We start from the raw sequence: 21,868 nt of genomic DNA on the forward strand, positions 1-21,868 counted from the left end.
TGAAAAGGGACATTGACCAGATATGATAAGGGGCACTTAAGAAAATGTAAAAGGGGCACTTATAATAAAGGAAAATATGCATTTGTTGAATGAAAAAGGGGCACCGTTCTGATTTTTAAAAGGGGCAGTTATGAGAAGGGGAAGGAGCTCTTTCTTTTTAATGGGGGCACTTATCATAAGGAAATGGGGCACTTATTAGAAAGGGAAAGGGGTAGTTATGAGAAGGGGAAGGAGCTCTCTCTTTTTAATGGGGGCCCTTATCATAAGGAAAAGGGGTGCTTATTAGAAAATAAGAGGGGCACATGTTAAAATGAAAGGTGTGCTCATCCGAATTTAAAAAAGGGGTAGTTATTAAAAGGAAAAGGGGCTCTTCTTACAAAGGAAAAAAGGGGAAGTTGTCAAAGTATAAGGAGCACCCCTCAGTTTTGAATAGGGCAATTATCAGAGGTGAAGGGGGCACTTATTAAAAGTGAAAAGGGGCACTTTTCGTAACCGAAAAAAGGCACTTACTACAGATTAAAAAGGGCACTTATTCAAGATAATTTCAAGATTGATGAGAATGGAAAATGGACACTTATTGCAAAGGAAAATGGGAACATGTCGAAGGAAAAGGGGCACGTGTGAAAAATAAAAAGGGCACTCGTCAGAGTTGAAAAGGGGAAAGGAGGACTTTTACTAAGTAATAGGGGCACTTGTCAAAGTAAAAGGGGCACCTTTCCTATGTAAAAGGGGCACTTCTTACAAAATAAAAGGGGCACTTTTCCTATGTAAAAAGGGGCACTTTTGGGGTATCTGAAAAAGTGGGGGGGGGGGGCATTGTGCCCCCCCCCCCCACCTGCCCCCGGGAGGGCCGCCCCTGAACATTGTCTTTGGATGTTTTCTCATAAGTCTTTACGGTCGTCTTTAAAATACTTTTGCGAGAAAGACCGAGGATTTATATATTTTCACCACAATTCTGAGTATACAATGCATACATATTGTTGTGTATATTTCTCATATGACCCCGGTCACGTGACGCATATTCTGCATCCTATTGTCTGGCGAGGATGAAGGCAGCCAGCATGGCCACGCCCATAGCAACGAAGCTGGTTGTCACGGCGGTACCTCCATTGCAGAGGTTGGAGTTGCAGCAGTAGGTACAGATATCGCCTACACAGCCCGAAGCACAGGCAGACTCAGCACAAAAACGTGACACTGTTGATCCTTCTACTATTTTCTAAATGATAACAATAACAACAACAACAATAATAATAGTGATGGTGGTGGTAATAGTTATGTTAACAACAAAAATTATAACAATAATGATAATCATAACAAAAATGTTACTACTACTTGTAACATGGATTATGTCTGTTTTTAGGATAAAAATAATGATTACAAGTTAATGATAAAAGAAATATTATAATATAACAACAAATGCTTAATATGGCTTCTATCATTGATTTGTTTCACAATTTGTATCATACTGAAAATTGTATTTCTTTGTAAATATGTTGTTTCACCTTTTGCACTAGTACAGCTGGAGCAATTAATTTCAAAATGATTTCGCTCCTTACAATGCTTATTTAATAATAATAATGATGATAATAGTAATAATTATAATAATGATAATAATAATGATAATACCGAAAAAAAGTACCATTAAAATTTGATCCGTTGCTGCTACTTCTAGGTGATAGGCTATTTCGAATAAAGGAGCATTTGAAGACCATTCCTTCTTAGGGGCCATCTTCTTCTATGATATTCCTCCACAGTAACATTGGAAAAATGAGGCGGCTCACAAGTTATTTTTCACCTTAACTAGAATACACCCTTCCCTTCATTGGAGATATAATTGCAGAGATGTTTTTAAGTCAAATAACACTTGACTTAAACCAGGAAGCGAAAAACACATTTACAATCAAACCTGCTTTAGTGACCACCTGTCTACAAAGACCCCATTTTTTGCTTCCCTTGAAAATAGTTTCTCATTGAAACATGTACTAACGAAACCTGTCTACAAAGACCACCTGTCTACAAACAACACTGTTTGTGTTTCCCTTGGGCGGTCGTTATAGACAGGTTTGACTGTATACAGGTGTAAAGCCAATTAATATTGTCTAGCATAGGTGAAATCATACTTCCTGTTTGTGAACGAAGGAGGAAAAAAATAAGGAATGACATTTAATGATAATATTAAAAACGATATCCTTCTTGAAAATTTCGAAGGGAAAACAAATTGGGAACATTTCTGTTCATGAGATTAAACAAATACAAGTGGATGTCTTACCAAGCAATCTGAACCAAAACCACCACAAGTGCTTGATGAACTAGTCGGAAAGAAAGGATCGTTACAAGCCCCACCGAAGCACACGTAGCATTCAATGGCCCAGGTACCTGTGTTATAAATGATAATAAAAATATTCTACATTTAAAAACGGGTTCTAGAAAGTAGGCAATCTAAAAAGTGATAACCCTCGGCTAGAAGCGATGATGCACGGCTAAGATGCACGTAATATATAGGTATCTATGGCGCGTGCAAAGACCTTGGGTCTTACATATCTCTTACCCCATTTTGAATAACCATACAAAACTGTCGGTGTTTGTTCATACCGATTTTTTCGCTACTCTGCTTGTGATTGAAAAGAAAATTGGTCAGATTTGTATTTATTTTGAATAATATACTTTTAATTCATTTCTAGTGAGTATTCCTACCACTTTGCACTGTTCACATGCATGCATTGAATTGTTAAAACAGCCTCAATTGCTATCGGCATTCCCCATTGTAACCAATTATTCACTGGGTGGAGAGTAGCAATGTAGATGAATGTCTCACCAAAGGACGTTGGTGTCTGGCTGGGATTCGAACCCCAAACTAAATGCTTCACAGTTTGATAGCGTATCCATCAAGATGCATTTTATCGTACCATGTCTTTTGGTAGATTATACTCTTCACTAGCAAACAACTATTTTCGTAAGAAAAGGAGGCTCTAATACCCTTTCCATTGATTCATTATCACATTTGCCAGATGAATACTGGGGTACAAGAATACTTGGCAAAAGTGAGATGTAAAATAAAAACAGAAACCAGTACTGAAGAATTAAATTGTATTTTATGATTTCCGCAACATTTTATCCATTCAGAGCCGGCATATATGCACTGTTACCGAAATATGAGTTACGTATTAAATCAAATTTTTCTGATGATAATGGATTAGGTCAATAAGAGAAAGCATTATAGTGAATTGGGGAAGAGACGAAGGGAATGAGGGAACGGATTAAGTAAATTAGGGAACGGCATACGTAATAAGGGGAGAATTCAAAAGTGAATAAGGGAATCGACTAAGGTAATTATCAAAGGGATTTTTAATTGAATAAGGAAATGGTGATTGGTAAACGGGATTAGGCGAGGTAGGGAAGGGGTTTAGTGAGCTATCTAAGGTATCAACTGAATAAGGACAAAGGGGTTAACCAAATAAGGAAATGAATTACGTTACCAAGGGCAGTAATTGAGGGAAAGGATTAAGTGAATGAAGGAAGGAAGTCATATTGAATAATTGAGCAGGTTAAGCTAATAAGGGCAGTGATTATGTGATTAAGGGTGAATAGGCAAACGGATCAATTGAATATAGTAATTACTTCAGTGGATAAGGGAAGGCATAAATAGAAGCAAATAGGCCTTACCTACGACCATTGAGATCAAAAGAGCAGGAACATAGAATAACTTCATGACTTACTCGTCTACCTCAACGTATTCTAAAAGATAACACAACAAGAAATTAAATTGATTCTATAATAAACACTTAACGATAATGAAAATTACTTCTTATTTAGACCTATCCTTAATTTGTTTTTCGAAGTTATTTGTGATATTATTCACAATTCAATTTCAATTGAACTCATTGAATATTTATTTCCTTCACAAAAACAAAATTAACAAACCAATGTGTATATATTTACAATGTTGGTATGGTATGGTATGGTATGGTATTTATTGAAACATGTATCACAGTTATATATACTGAATTGCACATGGATATACATTGCATTTAACAACATTTAAAACAGTATAAATTACATAATTATAAGTACACGTATTACGTCACATAAAGGAAAGAGGTTAAAAAGGGAAAGGGAGAGAGAGAGAGAGAGAGAGAAGAGAGGGGGAGGAGGAGAGAGGGGAGGAAAGTAAGAAAAATAGAAAGAAAGGATAAGAGACCGAGAGATATAGTGAAGAAAGAGAAAGAGCAGGAAAGATAGAAAGATGGAGAAAGAGAGAAAAAGAGAGAGAGAGAGAGAGAGGAAGGAGAGAAAGAGGTGAAGGAGAGAGAAAGAGGAAGAACTAAGAGAGAGAGAGAGAGAGCGGCAAGAGGTAAAGAAGGGGGAGGAGAGAAGGGGAACTTGCCAACAATTAAAAATTACATACAAATTGATGATAAAAAAATAAAAGTATGCATTGCAACATTGACATTACGAATAGTACTAATAAGAAGAACAAAAATCTGACTGACATGAGCGCTATACAAGAACCCTCCATTATTATTATTATGGCTTACCTAAAAATTATTTGGTAAGTTGTAAAATTTATAAATGAGAATGTTTTCTTTTTTAACGCAGATGGTAGTAAAAACATTTTAAAAAGTATAACAACAACCTGTTTAAGAAAATATTTATACATAACAACTAAATACAGGCGGATATAGCAGAGAAGCAAGATTCAAAAGGAGTAATTGCAGACCTGCGTAATCTAATAGCGTTAATATAAAACAACGAGCAACCAGAGGCGATTTAAAATAATACATGTAATTATGAAATCGACAGTATACAATACGAAGAGTAAAGATAATTAACTGATAAATTGAGGTAAAGCGTATTGAAAATATTTACATTATGTTTCTAAATTTAGCAATAATATAATTGTTCAATCCAAGATATTTAATTGAATCTGAAATATAATGCATTAAGATTCGACGAATTGTAGATGGGTTCAGGCAAAGATTGCAATTTGAAAATGAATCATAATGACCAAATTGTGATTTAAAAGAGGCTTTAGATAACTGGCAATAATTCATATAAAGAAAAAAAAAAAAAACATGGGAAAGAAGTGAGATTACTAAAGATGACCTTATTTGTATCTTGATACAGAAATTTAAGTTATAATGACAAAAATACATATAATTCACAAAGTTTGGCAGTATTATGCTATCAAAAAAGTTAAACAAACCGGATGCCACATCATGGCTGGTTCAAAAGCCTTACTAGATAGGGTAAAGGAAGTAGGCGAAGTTCCCTAAAAGCACAAGGCTTGAACAGGGAAAGGGCGAAAACAAGAATAGTACAACCAGTACATTGTGAAAACTATCATTTTTGATTTAATACAGCCGAACAACATATATATTTAGGATATTGCAAATTGAATTATTAGTTATTTATATATACATATCTATACAATTATATCAAATTAAAAGATTAAATCTGGTGTCGCCGAAGCCACTGGCCCGTCTCCGTTCAATGTGGATCTTTGATTTAAGCTACACATCCGTAATTGTCTTTTTCCCTTTCGCATTATATACATATATACACACATATATATATATATATATATATATATATGTGTGTGTGTGTGTGTGTGTGTGTGTGTGTGTTTCCTATTCGTCATCTGGTCTAATGACGTCAGACCATATGACAGTTAGACCAAATTGCAATAGAAAGCAAAGGCTTTAACTTTAAAGACAAGATGTAGGGAGTGCTGTGGTAAATTTGTTAATGCCCGTATCTTCATACAAAAGGTTTCGGGTTCGATCCTATCTTGTGTTATTTTGTTAACACATTTGTCCATCTCGACCAGGGAATCCTGGATTCACCATTGAACATGTGAGTTGCATACATTCATGTATGTCACCCAACAGCTTGTCTTATTCTACCCTCACATTTTCACCGCTCTTTTGTTTCCATTCGGTCCATGTCACTATGAACATGACGGACAAAGAAAGAGGACAAACTATACAATTCCTCATTCTACCCTCAACAATTGCTGTGGTAGACAAAGGAACATCCCTTCACTGCTATTATGTAAATTAAGAAGAACAGGTGAATATGCATGTGACATAATTTTGCATAATTCAATTGTGCATAATTCAATTCCGATACAAAAATCATCTTTCATTCTTCCTATTTTTCCAGAGAGAGATAAACAAGCTGTACTGAGGTGTTTTCACGATTTTTATCTGCACTCATTTATTATTTGTTATTCTGTCAAGTGGACACTTCATTACAAATGATGATATCCTTGTTGTGCATGAGACAACTACCACCATAGTCCCCTTTTTGTTAACATAATGTGTTCATACTTCATAGAAAACAGACGGTGGGTATTCCCACCTTTACATCAGGCTACACTGCCGAATCTACTTCCTGTTCTGCTTTATGTGTTTATCTGTTTATCGGCATTTACATTTGTTAAACCTCCTTACGAGGGATTTATTGCTTATAAATTATATACAATGTAAATATTACACAGTTTACATGAATTAACAAATTAACGAAATTTCATACTCGTTAAATATAATTTTCTTCAGAAAAACATCTTTCATCCTTCCTATTATTTTTCCCTTGAGAGATAAAAACAAGCTGTACTGAGGTGTTCTCACGATTTTGTCTGCTTTCCTCTATCATTTTTTATTCTGTAAAAAGGACACTTCATTATAAAAAAGGGGTATTGTTCATAACGGGCCGAAACTCACGGCGACTGGTGAAAGAACAACTGAATGACAGACGGTGGGAATTCACACCTTTATATCAGGCTGTGTGTGTTTCTGTTTATCTGCAATTTTATATTGCATTTGTTTAACACCCTTACGAGGGAACTATTTCTTATAAATAATATGCAATATACATATTACATAGTTTACATGAATTAACAAATTGACGAAATTTAATACTCGTTAATATAATTTTCTTCAAAATTTTGTTTAATTTGCCAAGTTGTCTTCTCTTTACAAGAGATTTTAAATTTTTTTATCAGGTCTCTTCAATTCTAGAAAGATAACAACTGAATTAAGTTGTTGAAATGTATAATCACTTTAAACATACACCTTATAAATTGTTTACTGAGCAAAAGATAAGATAATTTTAGGAAAAATCATATTTTCGTTATCAATAACAAATCCAGTCCTTATTTTTCATTTAAATCGATTTACAAATCATAAACACTAAAGATTTAACTTTTTATTTTACGCTAGAATAATTGAAACATTAGTACGCAGATGTGGTCGACAGGGATACTATAATACATAAAAAAGCAAGACATTTACGTTAATGTCAGTAATGTTAGTGGTTTCAAAAACTATAAACTATATATATATATACTCTCTCACACACGCATATATATATATATATATATTAGATAGCTTTGACAGATACCGAGATGTCATTGTTCCAGCTCGTCACGTGATACCGACTGCGAGGATCATATTTGTTATATTTTCCTGGCCGGTCAATTTCGATGGTTATATTGACCAGCTGGTGAAATGAATATATTTTTAATCAATGTATGTCACCATTTACAAGAGTACACTTTTTTTTCTTTTTTTTTTATCTCGAAATTTGAAATTTTGAAATTTTGTCCAATTGGGAGGGGGGAGGTAAGGTTACCTTATTTTAAGGTCACCCATTGGCATTTTTTTTTCTTTTTTTTTTCTTTATTAAAAAAAAAAATCAAAAGGGGGGGGGGGGTTTCCAAAATAACATACAAAAAAACATACACATAAAAAATACTCGAGGGGGGGGGGTTAAACCCAAAACCACCCCCCTGCGTACGCGCCTGACTCCCTAGGATATATATTTCCACTGTTTTAATTATATATATATATATATATATATATATTACTGAAATATATAAACCTTCACACACATACAAACGCGCGCACACACACGTAGAGGCATTGGCACATGCACACCCGCCAACATGAAACACAAATCGCAAATTAGTAAATGAACCTAAGAAAATGAAAACTGACTCGTGCATTCTCTTTCGAAATGTTCAAACATTACATTTGTCTACCGATCCGAATCAGCTTTCCCTGAGCAATATTATGGCATTTAAATTGCTCTGAGTTGATTGTCTAAAATGAAATTGGGTTTACGTCAAAATGTACACTGTATATGTTGAGCTAAATGTTGAACAAACAACAAATTTAAGCTAACCAATTATGCTATTTTAACACCAAAGCTAACCAATTATGCTATTTTAACGCCAAAGTCGATCAATTAAGAAATGTTCACACCAAAGTCGATTAGTCATGATATCTTGAAACCACCTTCGACCAATCATGATATTCCAATACCACGGGAGACCAATTATCATTATTTTAATACCACATCCGACCAATGATGCTACTTAAACACAAAAGCTGTAGCAGCATCAAATTTCAGTTTAATTTTTGCAGTCATATTCTAAAAAACAAATAAACGACCCGTGTGTGATCCTTTAGCATTTAAAAACATTTCAATTATCTTTACAAAAGGCAAATCGTTCAATTATCAAACTATGACCCCTATCTTAGGGTATCATTTTGAGTCATTGAATGAGCTGACTTTAATATTGGTATACTGGTGTTAAATGGACAGAATGTTATCAAATGTTTTTTCTTCACTGCAAAAATGAAAGTTTATGTCATATATTCACATGGTCTCTTTTAACCCTAAATCTTGTGTACATGCAAGATAAAAGTCATCTCGAAATGTTTACGTGATAGACGCCATCTTTCCCCTACATGTGTAGCTGGTAAATCACGTGGTTGGCCTACTTAATTTAACTTGTTTTCGCCTTGAACCTTACACACACCTCTGCAATAAGTCTTGCGGTATGTAGAGTTCAAATTAAACCATTTATCCGTCAATGAATAATGGCAATTTATGTTCCTTGCACAGACTTAAATTTCCATTGTGATTTATTTATCATAACCCTTTCCAGGTGAGGAGAAAGTTATTTGTGTATACATTTATGTTTAAACTGATTCTCATACTTTGGATGAAATTGTTGATGCGTGTAGAGTTAAATCACACTATTTACTCTCTAATGAGTGCAATAATATAGCAGCACCCACTAGGGTTTAACTCTGACATAGTGATAGTGTGGTATTGTTCCAGGGATGATGAATCCTATATATTGCTGGTCTAAAATTCCCAAACCTTGTTAGCCAGACTTCAGAAGAAAAAATATCATGTCTTAATACAGAAAAGAACTGGTGAGAGGACTAGCAAGCAGAATCTTAATATTGAATAATTATTTTTTAATTTTAAAATGTTTTTTCTATCGTATTCAAATGGTGTTACTGTATTACCATCGCATTACAGAACTTTTTTGAAATATTTAGAAGTCGCCATCCACTGTCAAAAAGCACCTAGGTCTTACCTAAATTTAAATTGGTTGATGTCACGATTCTACATAGTTTGGGTGCTACGTGGGGGAATGCCCGTTTTGTTCCCAAACCCCTTGATCTTATATTGTGGGCGACCAAGTCTTCATTCACGTACGTACTATGAGACGGTGAAGTGAAAAGGACAAAGGCAGTGAATCTAGGTACGAGCTTTAAGGTGATAATAACAAACACATAAATGTGATGCCTGGGACGACACTGACATCCTAGGCACTGGAAAGCGAATTTCAAAATTTTTCAAAAACTAATTTTTTGAATTGAATTGAATTTATTTACCACTTTCATAAAAACATACAAAGGCAAAGAATACAATACTTTTTTGCAAACATAGAAAAACCACTAAAATGGAAAATACACTAAAGGAAATTACGAAGTGGTTGGATCATCAAAAAAGTTACAAAAACTTATAAGTAGATGATCCTAAAAATGTACACAAAAAACTAAACAAAAAGGGGACAAAGGAAATACAATACTACAATGGTAATTACACACATAAAAATTGCGTTTGTCAAATTCAAATTTGCTGTATCAGGTGAAGTTTTAAATGATGCTTAAAACTGTTTAAAGATGCACACTGTTTAAGTTTAGGGGGTAGTTTGTTCCAAATAGTGGGTCCTTGGCATAAAAAGATACTATTTGAAAATGAAGAATGACCATATATTACACGAGTGTCTGCTGAAGTCCTGGTATTATATCTATGAATATCGATATTGCTCTGAAATATATTACAAAAGATTTCCGGTAATAGGTTATGATAATATGAATACATAAAAACACAGAGTTGAAAATCATGTAATAATGATATTGGGAGAATATTCAGTTTCAAGAAAAGAGGTCTGCTTGGACTTAAAAATGGCTTGTGGCAAATTATACGAACTGCTCTTTTTTGTAGGAGGAAAATACGATTAAGTAAATGCTGTTTACAAAAAACCCATATAATGTTACAGTAGGATATATAAGGCAAGATTAGTGAGTTGTATAACATTATGAGAATTTTGGTTGGCAAGATGTCTTGAAGTTTACTCATAATTCCTATTGTTCTAGACACTTTACGTAGAACTTCATAGACGTGTGTTTTCCATTTAAGATCTTTATCAATATTAATGCCTAAGAACTTGGTTGAACTGGTATGTTCAATCAGATTTCCATTCATATATATTTTTACTTCACTAACACACGTCTTTGGAAAGTTAAATACCATAACATTGGTTTTTTCATAGTTAAGTTGCAGTTTATTTGCTTTAATCCACTCACTAACCTTTAAGAGCTCAATGTTTAGATTTTTGGTCAGGCATTCAACATCTTTATGCTTATAAAATATATTTGTATCATCCGCGAACAGTATAAAATTCAAAATGGAGAGACTGAATGTAAATCATTTATATAAATTAAGAAGAGCAGTGGGCCTATAATTGACCCCTGCGGAGTACCACAGGAAACTAATTGTAAACTTGATTTTTTAGAATTGAAAACAGTGAATTGTTTGCGATCATTTAGATAACTGCGAAATAATTGAAGAGTAACACCACGAATTCCATAATAATAAAGTTTTGAAAGGAGGATATCATGGTTAATTGAATCAAACGCTTTTTTAAAATCCAAAAATATACCAACAATGATTTCTTTGTTTTCAATTGCCTTTGATACTTGTATTAAAAAATCTAAAAGAGCATGATCAGTTGAATACCTGGCCCTAAATCCAAACTGCTTATTATAAAGTATACTATGTTTATCAAGAAAACCGTGTAGTCTGGTATAGATGCATTTTTCAAAGATTTTAGAGAAGAGTGGAAGTAATGAAATGGGTCTGTAATTTGATAATATATCTTTAGGTCCCTTTTTATGAATGGGAATAATTTTGGCAATTTTCAGGTCAACAGGTACAACACCTTGCTCAATACATGAGTTAAAAATATTGCACAACGGTTTACATATTACATGAATAACCTTTTTCACTACAGAACAATCAATGGAGTCAAAACCAGGAGCGTTACCATTTTTGAAAGATAGAGCATTATTAATTATTTCTTTTTCAGTGATGGGTAAGAAATATGCAGTATGAGGAAAATTGCTATTTAAATAAGAGGTACAGTTAATATTCGTTACGTTCCTGTTCATACTAGCTAATTTATGACCAACATCTTTAAAATAATCATTAAAGCTCTCAGCAATTTCTTTAGAATCACTTACTACTGAATTGTTACACTTAAACACAGAGGAATTTTTCTGATATTTCTTTCTCTGGAGAATATCATTAATAGTTCTCCAGGTTTTATTAATATTTCCTTTAAATGTACGAAACTTTGAAAAGTAATAATTTCTTTTGGCACTACGAATTTGGTTTGTGTAAATATGCATAAGTGCAGATTATTACTTCTTGGACTATCTACTATTGTTTTAACTGTACATGACACGCTAGTGCACCTACTGATTTTAACCAGTTTAATTATATTTCTCATCATTATTCTGCAAACATTTTTTATTTTTTTTTTTATTTTTTTAATTAATTAATTTATTTATTTATTTATTATTATTATTATTATTATTATTATTATTATTATTATTATTATTTTTTTTTTTTAGGGGGGGGGAAGAATCTTACAATCAGTTTCTACACGTACCTCACTTAATTTATTTATTTCGTAAAATCATTTTTGTGTGCGAGGGCTTGAGTCCCCAAGCTTCCCCTCTAAAATCGCTACTGGGTGGGAGTATTTAGAAATATGTAAATGGAAAACAGAACTGGGCACAGAGTTTACGTTATCAATATGATATTTCTTCTAAAAAATACATAAAACGAAAGTTGATGCAATGTTATTTTTTTCTCTTTCATCATCTATTATAAAAGGTTGAACAATCTGAAAATCTGATCACCTATTTGTCCTCTCAATTTTGTATAGAATTTGTGAATATATGACTAACTTAGCACCTAAAAAGGTATTTGTCCAATCAATCGTGGCGAGCCTCCCTTTCAAATTTAAATAAGTTTTTTACAAACCTGGTTTGTAAAAACGCGTCGAAACGCGTCATATGACGCACGAAAACCAAGGTTTGTCGACAAACCTCCTTTGTGAATTCGGGCCAAAGAGTTTTAGATTCAAAGGCCATAATATATTTCCTTCTCGTAATGAAGTAAATACAACTTTAAATTAACTCCTAAACACTTTGGCAAGATTTGGGCATGAAATTTGGTCGGGCTTGGGTAGCACTCTCGTCTTTATTATAAACTGTTTGTCGAAAGAAATGACCAATTAGATTTGGCGTGGTCTGGTGCATACGTCACCGAAGTGTGTATCATATAGTTCACGCTTCGAGCCCTGTCGCGGCACTGATATCCTTTGGCAAGATAACACATTTGTCACTCTTCACCCGAAGGCAACGACTAAACTATTCTTAGAAAGCAAAGATGTTTGTACGAAATGATCGAGAAAATGATATAACATTTGAATGCTGGAAGTGAACGGAAACAGAGAGAGAGAGAAAGAGAGAGAGAGATAGAGATAGAGAGAGAGAGAGGGGGGGGGGTATGAGTGGATGACCATGGAGTATGAAATATTTGTGTTTGTAAATTTCCGTCACCAAAGATTAATTGTCGAGAATGAATATGTTGGTGTTTTTTGAAGATACACAAACACAAAGATAAAACCGCATGTAATGAATGATTCTATTTTAAAAGAAAAATTAAAATGAAAGTACTATATAGGAGGGAAGTTTGATCCTTTTAGCCAAATTGTAGAATTAAACAAATTCTCATATTTTAGGTGGGAACTCACCAATAGTTTATGTGCAGGACTGTGTGCGGCAGTACACACTAGGACGACTACCCCCTAGGACAGCTACCCCCGGACAACTACCCCCAGACAACTACCCCCAGACAGCTACCCCCTACGACAACTACCCCCGGACAACAAGCCCCTGACAACTAACCCCCAGACAACTACTCCGAGGGGTAGTTTTCCTAGAATTCGGGATCGTAAAAATGAGTGGAAAATGACTGAATCTCACGTGTACTGCAGACAGAAATGAGCCCATGACACTACACACACGTCGTATGAAAATTCGGTCATAAATTCTTAGCTGTTTCTCGTGATATTCCCAATATGAGACCATTTGAAGCGCAATGCTTTTTAGGAAGCAATCATTTCATGATGCTCTTCCAAACCAAGCTAAATAGAATGAGAACCTCACAAGTTGGTTTTCAGTTGTGACAGAACTATAATATTAAACTTGTATGCAAACATAGGCAGGTTGGAAGCGGAAAATGCACAGAAAATAGATTGAATATTGAACTTTCGAGATAAGTTGGACTAGTAATAATTATTAACAAAATAACACATACGATATCCCGGAAATGAAACCTGATTAAAATTTGATTAGTGCTAAGGTGCGGTCGATGGGAGCCTTAGCCGACACTTCGTGTGGCAACTGTTCGGGTGTAGTCAACTAAACTAACTTTACTTTGCGGGAGCTAAGTTGATGAATTGCCATCAAGTTTCACTTTGCTAAATATTCTTTCGGGGTTAAATGACTTTGATCATGTGACGATCTCGTGAACAAATTTGAACTTAAATTGTGTAGGCCTATGATATCAGATAAATGAAATTCAAAATACTCGTAATCATGTTTGTCTTCTTTGTAAGTCTTGAAAAAATAGCCAGAATAATGACGTATACTGTTCCAAACCTGATCGCCAAGGTTTCACATTATCTCCACGTAATATTGAATTAAATGTAAATATTACTTAATAAACATGTAAAATCTGTTGTAAGAGATATTTTCAGGATATGTGATACATATTGAAATTATGCAAAGCATTTAAAGAGAAAAAAAAATCATGAAGACAAAAATAATGGCGGAAATTCAATAGAAAGAGAGGGGAATCGACGAAGACGAAAGGATAGGTGCTGGCAAAAGACGCACCTACCCACGCAGTATGTATCAGAGAAGAGGGAGAGGTTTAAAAATAAAAATAATAAATCTGTCTCTGTCTCCTTCTACCCCCGTCTCTCTCTCTCTCTCTTTCTCTCACACACACTCTTCTCATCTCGTTCTCCTTATCTCTACATGAGATACATTAATGACTTAATTTGTATTGATAGGGAATGAAATGTCATCATTGATCTAGGAAAGTATTGAGCTTCTTAACACTAGATTAATAAACTGTCTGTCAGCACACACATTTTGTCACCAAAGGCTTCTAAAATCAATCAAAATGAAATTTGGTTTAGTTGAACACTAACAAGATCTTACATAAAAGGGAGATAGGTCGTTGATTTATAGTCATGTTTCGCTTTAATGTAATTCGATCAAAAAACAGTATGGTGTCGAAAGTGCATACATATGCAGGTTTTCGTTCCCACAATAGAAGTCCTATAAAGAGATAGAATGACTGGATATCAATTTTAATTTTGGTGCAGGCCTACTCCTTAGCACTACTTACTAAAAAAATAAGGGTGCGATTCTGCTACAATAGCTGCAGTCCCTGCCAAATACCTACGCGTATTTGGCAGAGGGTGCTGCTATTGTAGTAGAATCGCACCCTTATTTCTTAGTGTGTTGTGTCTATGACATTCATGATGGCTAAGCCGAATTATTTCTTAGAAGGAAGTTTTAAAAAATTGCCTCTGGCAAGTCTACCTAGTCAGCACAAATTGATATTGGTCGTATTCCTTTAAATACAATGTTATGAGTAATTCAGTTTATTTGGCATCATAAAACATTACAAATCATAAATGCACAATAAATAATAGGCCAGGACCTCCAGGGAGCAACTTGCGGTTGTACATGACGCCCCTACTAGGTATACATACATACATGAAGAAGAAGAAAGAAAAAAAGAAATGACCCTTAAATATCAGCACGTATCACTCATGATGCACACACCCACAGTCAAACACAAACACAAAAGAGCAATACACACATAAAGGGAGATTACAGAATGAGAAAGAGAAGAAAGGGAAGTGGTGAGAAAGAGACAGAGATGAAATGGAAGAGGTGAAAATGAGAAAGATAAGAGAAGGTCTACTAAGTCAAGCATTACATTGTTTTAAAGTGTGGAGCTGGATTTAAGGTTTAATATTACAAATTGAATATCATCCATGTACTCCTGTAAACCGGATAGAACGGGTAATATAATGGGAACACAAAGATTATCCCGTGTACGAATATAGTACGTATGGAATGAGGAATAACTTCTAAAAACATAGTATCGAGAAATACTGAAAGAATACCTTTGTGATACATAAACATAAAAACTGACATATTAAATTCAAATATTTCAAAGTTTGGGAGAATTTTGAATTTAACAATAGTGGTAGACTGAAATTACGAAAGTCACTCTATTTTATCAGTCGTAGTGAACATTTTCGAAAAAAAGATATGATTTATCAATAAAGATTGGGGGGTTAAATTATCTGATTTTTAATAAAAGACCCATGACTTCTTGAAAGCTCAGAATATATGTTTTAAATGTGATACTTTCAGTCAAGTGACTCATGAATAAGAATGCCTACGGAAATTAATGAACCATTTTTTCTCAGTAACAGTATTTTCAATTCTAATCGGGTCAATGTTGGATGGATTTTTTTCCTTTTAGTCAGAGTGGAAAAGTACATATTTGTTTTATTGAAATTCAATGATTGCTTGTTATTAAATATTTGTGATTAGGTGATCTGCCGTAGCGTAGCAGAGTACCTATTGATATTGTCAAAATCTATATATATATATATTTTCCTTTCTTTCTGTATGGACTTTGTTCGCTTCATATCTCATAAATGACAAGGTTAACGACAATGTCAATAACATTCTTATGACATGTGTCATATGCAAGATTATTTTTCTCCTTTTCTCTTTTTTTTTTTTTTTTTTTTTAGCCGCAAAAAAATTGCCCAATTTGTACCAAACATGAGGGCGATTATGTGTCCAACCAACTGTTGGGTAAATCAAAAATTTTGCATGATTTACCCAGTGTTGGATAAAAAGAAAATACCCAGCTTTTAACCAACACAAATTTACCCAATCAGAAATTCAACGAATTCTCACCATAATGTGTAGCATATATTAGACACTAGTTTGGCAAATAAGTTGGATAAAATATTATATGCAAAAGGACATTAGTGCCGCGGCGGGACTCAAACCGCGGACCTTGTGATCCACAGACGTGAGTCATATCCACTCGACCACGACAACTCTAATATATATGAACATAACCATATTGTTAAATGATATTTGCCCGACTTACGTTTGCCCAGTAACATCTGCCCAACTTATTTTGAACATTTAATTGGGTAAAAACATGTAGTAATAACCGGGTTGGGAGAAAATAGCCTACATGTTGGACAAAAATGTCCCAACTTTAATTTGCCCAATAACATTAAACTAATTTTTTCATCGGCAACTACATAGTTGGTAGAAAATAACCCAATTATTGGACGACATTTCCCCAACATCGATTTGCCCAGTAAGACCTACTCAATCAATTTTTTACCTTTCATGAGGTAACTTCATAGTTAATGATTGAGAGAAAATAACCCAATTATTGGACAAAACTTGCCCAACTTTGATTTGCCCAGTAACATCTGCCCAACTTTTTTAACAGTGTACTTTTCAGTTTTCTCTTTTCTTCCAAATTCTTCTTGTTTCCTTCTCAATTTTGCCAAATTTATGTTTCCATTTGGCCAGAAGTTCAAATTTGTACACTCAATTCACGGGATTAGGTATAAAACAAATTATTCAACATTTTTATCATATTAGCTTTAGTATATTTTTGTTACAGTTAGCTTTATTATTTCCCTTCAGTTGAAGAGAACATTTGTGAAATTCTTTAGTGCATACTGGCATCATAATGAAGTTCAAATACATTTTTTAACTTGAAATGCGATGTCTTTGTGAAGTGTTGCGGCAGAAAAATTGATATATCGGAAAGCAAAAAACTATGTACAGCGCACAGTGGCGTACGCAGGATTTTTTCAAGGGGGGGGGGGTTTTAAAATCGGGTCCAAAATTTCGCAACGACTCAGGAAAATTTGAAAATTGCGCCGGCCAAAAAGTCGCTCAGTGGGGGGGGGGGGGGGGGGGGGGGGGGGGGGGGGGGGGGGGGGGGGGGGGGGGGGGGGGGGGGGGGGGGGGGGGGGGGGGGGGGGGGGGGGACACTTTTTTTTTTTTTTTTGGTCTCGAAATTTGAAAATTGACATTTTGCTCCGTTGGGGGGGGGGTAAGGTCACCTTTCTTAGGTCAGCCATGGAGGTAATTTTTTTTTTTTTTTTTTTTTTTAATAATAAAAAAAAAAAAAAATAAAAAAATCCAAAGGGGGGGGGGGGGGTTTAGGTTTTTTTTAGGGGGGTTTACACATGTAAAAATACCAAAGGGGGGTGTTTAACCCCCCCAACACACCCCCCCCCCCTGCGTACGCGCCTGACAGCGCATGTACCGTTGCGTTTCTAGTATAAATTCAGCTTAACGTTTGCAGGCAGGGGAATCTAATAGGCTTCTTTAGAAACAATAGGTTCATCCATTAGTCATTAATTTAATTAGTTATATTGTCTTGAATTTCAGGTTAGGGTTCGGGTAATATACTAGGTGTTATGATGTCCTGTTAATGTACCATTTGGCGTTATATATAGATGTCTTGTTAATACAACATGTAAGGTTATAATGTATTTATATATAAGTGATTCAGAAAAAATTTTCCGTCACGGTAATATAGAAATAACAATTAAAACAGTTGATATAAAAGATTCACAGAGATTTCAGTTCACTATTACCAGTTTAATTTTTATTTCGTCAGATAGTAAATTCAAAAACCTATAATGATTTGTATTATAGTTATATAGAACCGAACTCCCTAGGATATTTTTTCAACTGTTTTAACCATATTGTATATATTAGTAAGATATATAAATATACGACTTTACACAAACACACGCACGCACACACGTAGAAGCACTGGCACATGCTCACTCGTCCACATGAAACACAGTCGCAAATAAACATTCTAAATGAACCTAGGAAAATGAAAAACAGGCCAAAAAATTGTGCATGTCCAAATTTTCTCCACGTAGAAAAATTAGGCTAGGGGGTCTCAGGAAGCTTGAAATTGCTTGCGTAGTGCGGCGGCTGGCCACGTACATCCCCCAAATCTCTTTGTGGACTAGCTAGCTACTTGTACGCGGGTCGGATGAAATCGAGGCCATAGATAATGACTTACCAATGAAAATATAAAGAATCGAGCGGTATGCGTCTGGAGAACCAACTTGGATTGAAATTCCTGCCAATAAGAACCTGATTATCGCTGGGGCATCAATCTCGCTAATGAAGCGAAACTAGATGTGCATACCGTAAATACACACACAAACATGTCCGTGCGCACATAAAACACGCGCACATATAATATTTTAACGAGCGGGTACATAAAAACCAAAATACTTTGAATATTCAGTCAAACCTGTTTTAATGACCCCCCCACCCCCCTGTTGTTTGGATAAAGAGCGTCATGAGTATTTTTTTTTGTCGTCAGTATCGTTGGAAAAATATGTTAAGTTATCTGACCTCCGTGCGTCATTTTAATTATGCAAATTTATGCACGACGCTTCTCGCACCAAGTGAGAAAGTTTAGTTCACGGAAAATTGATGAGTATGGTTGAAATTACATTTAGATTACGTGTATTTAGTCATTTATTTAGCTAAATTGTAATAGTCTTCGTGACCTACGGAAATTTCTTTACATTTTGAAAAAGATTTGTTAGGAAAATGCTTGAAACATTTGTTTCTTGACATTACACTTTGATTTTTATCGTCATGAAATAGTTTGATTGCGGTTTGTCGCCTTGTCACCCTGCTACCGGGTACCCGGGCTTCCGGCAGAGCCACCCGGGGAAATTTCGCTGCACATCTGCACCAAGATCTAACCGGCTAATCTGGTTTAATTCAAAAATTTGATCGTCATCGTGAATCTTATTCCTCAATCATCGATTGCATTGATATCTAGATATAATGTTACACCTCAAATAATCTATGAAATATGTTTTTGTTAATATTTTCATAATCCAAGCTGATGAGTTCTTGTTGAAATCTTTGATTGATCTGGACCTACTTGGGGTACCAATACCAGCCGTCTGCTCAGTTCAACAGTTGTATCATCGTGCGTGTCAAATTTAGACCAAATTTATCTGTGATCATTGATACGGCCAGTGGGGATTCTGGGGAGGGGGGGGCCTCCCCTGATGGAGAAACAGAAACTTCTAGTTTCCCATTCCTGGTGCTCGAGGGGGGGGGGGGGGCGCGGAGGGGTTGCGATTTTCAAAAAAAGAGAGAAGAAATAGCGCTCCCTCCCCCCCCCCCCCCTACTGAGCGAATTAGCGACCGGTGCGCTTTTCAAATATTCGGGGGCAAACAAAACATATTGCACATCATGGTCATGATTTAGGGAATGCAATCCAAAACTTACTAAAATCATGTAAAACCCCCAAAAAAATTAATCCAATACGAAGAAAACATTTCTATCAGAGTACATTGTTTGATCTTTTTTATTTTTTGTTTAATTAATATTCAATGTTATTTTTTCATATTCCTATCAAACATCGTTCTTTGTTTCCCTTCTTTCCATGTCTCTTTCACTCCTTTTATAGTATGTCTATTTGATTTTTGTATTGGTGCGTTTCCTTTAATTAGTGGAATACTTTTTTTGCAATTTTAAAGGAGACTGCAATCTACAAGCCCGGCTTTTCAGCAGTCCCCTCCACGACCAACCTGTTCTATATGCCTGTTGTACACTGTGGACCTATTACAAATATATTGTCAAGTTCCCATAGGAAAGAAATGAGCCTGCCGCATACTCCTGCGGCAGACTTGCAGCAGACAGTCATCTTTTTCACATGCAAATTAGTTTTGCCGCAGACTTGCCGCACCATCGCCGCAGACTCGTCATCATGGATATTCATAGAAAAAGCTATGACAAAGAGTCTGCTGCAAGCCTGCTGCAGACTCTTCATCATGAATATTCATATCCCATATAGACCTGCTGCAGACCTGCCGCATTCTCTTTCATATCCACCCCAGTGAACGTGGCAATTAAGTATACCGTCTTGCAGGAAGGCTATGCTGGAGAGCCATGTATTGCATCATTACATTATAACACCTTGAATTAGTAGAAACAGGCGGAATTGCTTCAAAAATTCTACAAATGTTGGTTTAACACAATGCAGAAATAGAGGTAGAGGTATATGAATACAATAACTGCATACACATATTCCAGAGTAGAGTCACAAATCCATGTGCTGTGCACACATTACACAAGAGTTACAACAAAAAAGTGAGTTAGTGGGGCTGAAGATAGGATCACATATGGCACAACAAAAACGTTTGAACAGTCCGTTAATTCCTCAGTCTCCTCTTATCCTCCAAAATGGCCGCCTCTAGCCTTGCTGCGGACTGTATAATTTCCCACTTTTCTGTGGCAGATCTGCCGCAGACTGCTCCTGTGGCATACTGGTATGCCGCGAGTTTGGAGCAAAGTTTCATTCTGCCGCAGACTGTTCCTGCGGCATACTTGTATGCGACGAGTCTGGATCAAAGTTTCATTCTGCCGCAGATCTGCCGCAGACTTTTCCTGCGGCATACTGGTATGCGGCAAGTCTGGAGCAAAGTTTCATCCTGCCGCAGATCTGCCGCAGATTGTTCCTGTGGCATACTGGTATGCGGCAAGTCTGCAGCTAAATTCTTTCTGTCGCATACTTCGGCAAACTCTTTGCCGCAGATCTGCTGCAGCAGGTCTGCCCCATACTTTTTATTTTCCTATGGGTTTCATTGTTTAACTTTGAACAATGCAATCCCATGTAATTTAATTATTTTGTTGGAAATAGAAATAAACGAAATAAAAATAAATATTTTTGTTATTACAAAAGTTTATACAATAGCAACACAAAATTTGAAATTTGTCAGACATGCTGTAGCATCACCAGGAAGACAAAGGCAATAATGGTGGATTGTACATGTATAAAAGCATGCAATTAAGCGTGTGCTGACCTGGGGAAAATTACATACCATTGTCTATATACAAGCCGACTGTTTAGTCTGACATGTCTAACATAGCAATACGTATATTGTTATTGTTTGTTGCATTGTAACATATAGTCTACTTCGGCAAAGTTACATACCACTTTCTCAAGTTAGCTCATTGATGACTGACATATAATGTCACAAGAGGAATGAGATCTGGAGGCTTTTTAGGGTGGAACTTAGCAAGTTCGAAGAAGAAGAAGAAGAAAAAAAATCATTTAAACGCATTCAGAAGTTACATAACAAAGCAGGCATATCCGGACACCTCCCCCCCCCCCCTCCCTCCTCTGGACATCCACCCCCGGATAACCACCCCCAGTCAAGTATACCCTAGGACAACCACCCTCTAGGACAACTACCCCAGGATAATTACCCCCGGAAAGCTACCCCCAGAC

The 21,868-nt window shown here is 35.6% G+C and overlaps 1 protein-coding gene across 1 annotated transcript; it reads right to left on the reverse strand.

The window, feature by feature from the left end:
* Window positions 1-840: 840 nt before the first annotated feature.
* LOC100890927 lies at window positions 841-18,763 on the reverse strand. Its single transcript, XM_030989346.1, has 4 exons — window positions 18,625-18,763; window positions 3,664-3,735; window positions 2,270-2,376; window positions 841-1,216 (listed from the first exon to the last, which is right to left on the reverse strand). Exons 2-4 carry the CDS (start codon window positions 3,707-3,709, stop codon window positions 1,031-1,033), a joined length of 339 nt encoding a protein of 112 aa, XP_030845206.1. The 5' UTR covers window positions 3,710-3,735; window positions 18,625-18,763; the 3' UTR covers window positions 841-1,030.
* Window positions 18,764-21,868: the final 3,105 nt, after the last annotated feature.

Source organism: Strongylocentrotus purpuratus, unplaced genomic scaffold (genome assembly GCF_000002235.5).
Source record: "Strongylocentrotus purpuratus isolate Spur 01 unplaced genomic scaffold, Spur_5.0 spur5_scaffold_18, whole genome shotgun sequence".
Taxonomy (NCBI): Eukaryota; Metazoa; Echinodermata; class Echinoidea; order Camarodonta; family Strongylocentrotidae; genus Strongylocentrotus; species Strongylocentrotus purpuratus.

Coding starts and splice junctions, on each gene's coding strand:
- LOC100890927 (XM_030989346.1), bottom strand. CDS start 3,709: ATGAAGTTATTCTATGTTCCTGCTCTTTTGATCTCAATGGTCGTAG. Junction 2,377..3,663: donor TTTGATCTCAATGGTCGTAG/GTAAGGCCTATT, acceptor TTTATAACACAG/GTACCTGGGCCATTGAATGC. Junction 1,217..2,269: donor GTTTTGGTTCAGATTGCTTG/GTAAGACATCCA, acceptor GTTATCATTTAG/AAAATAGTAGAAGGATCAAC.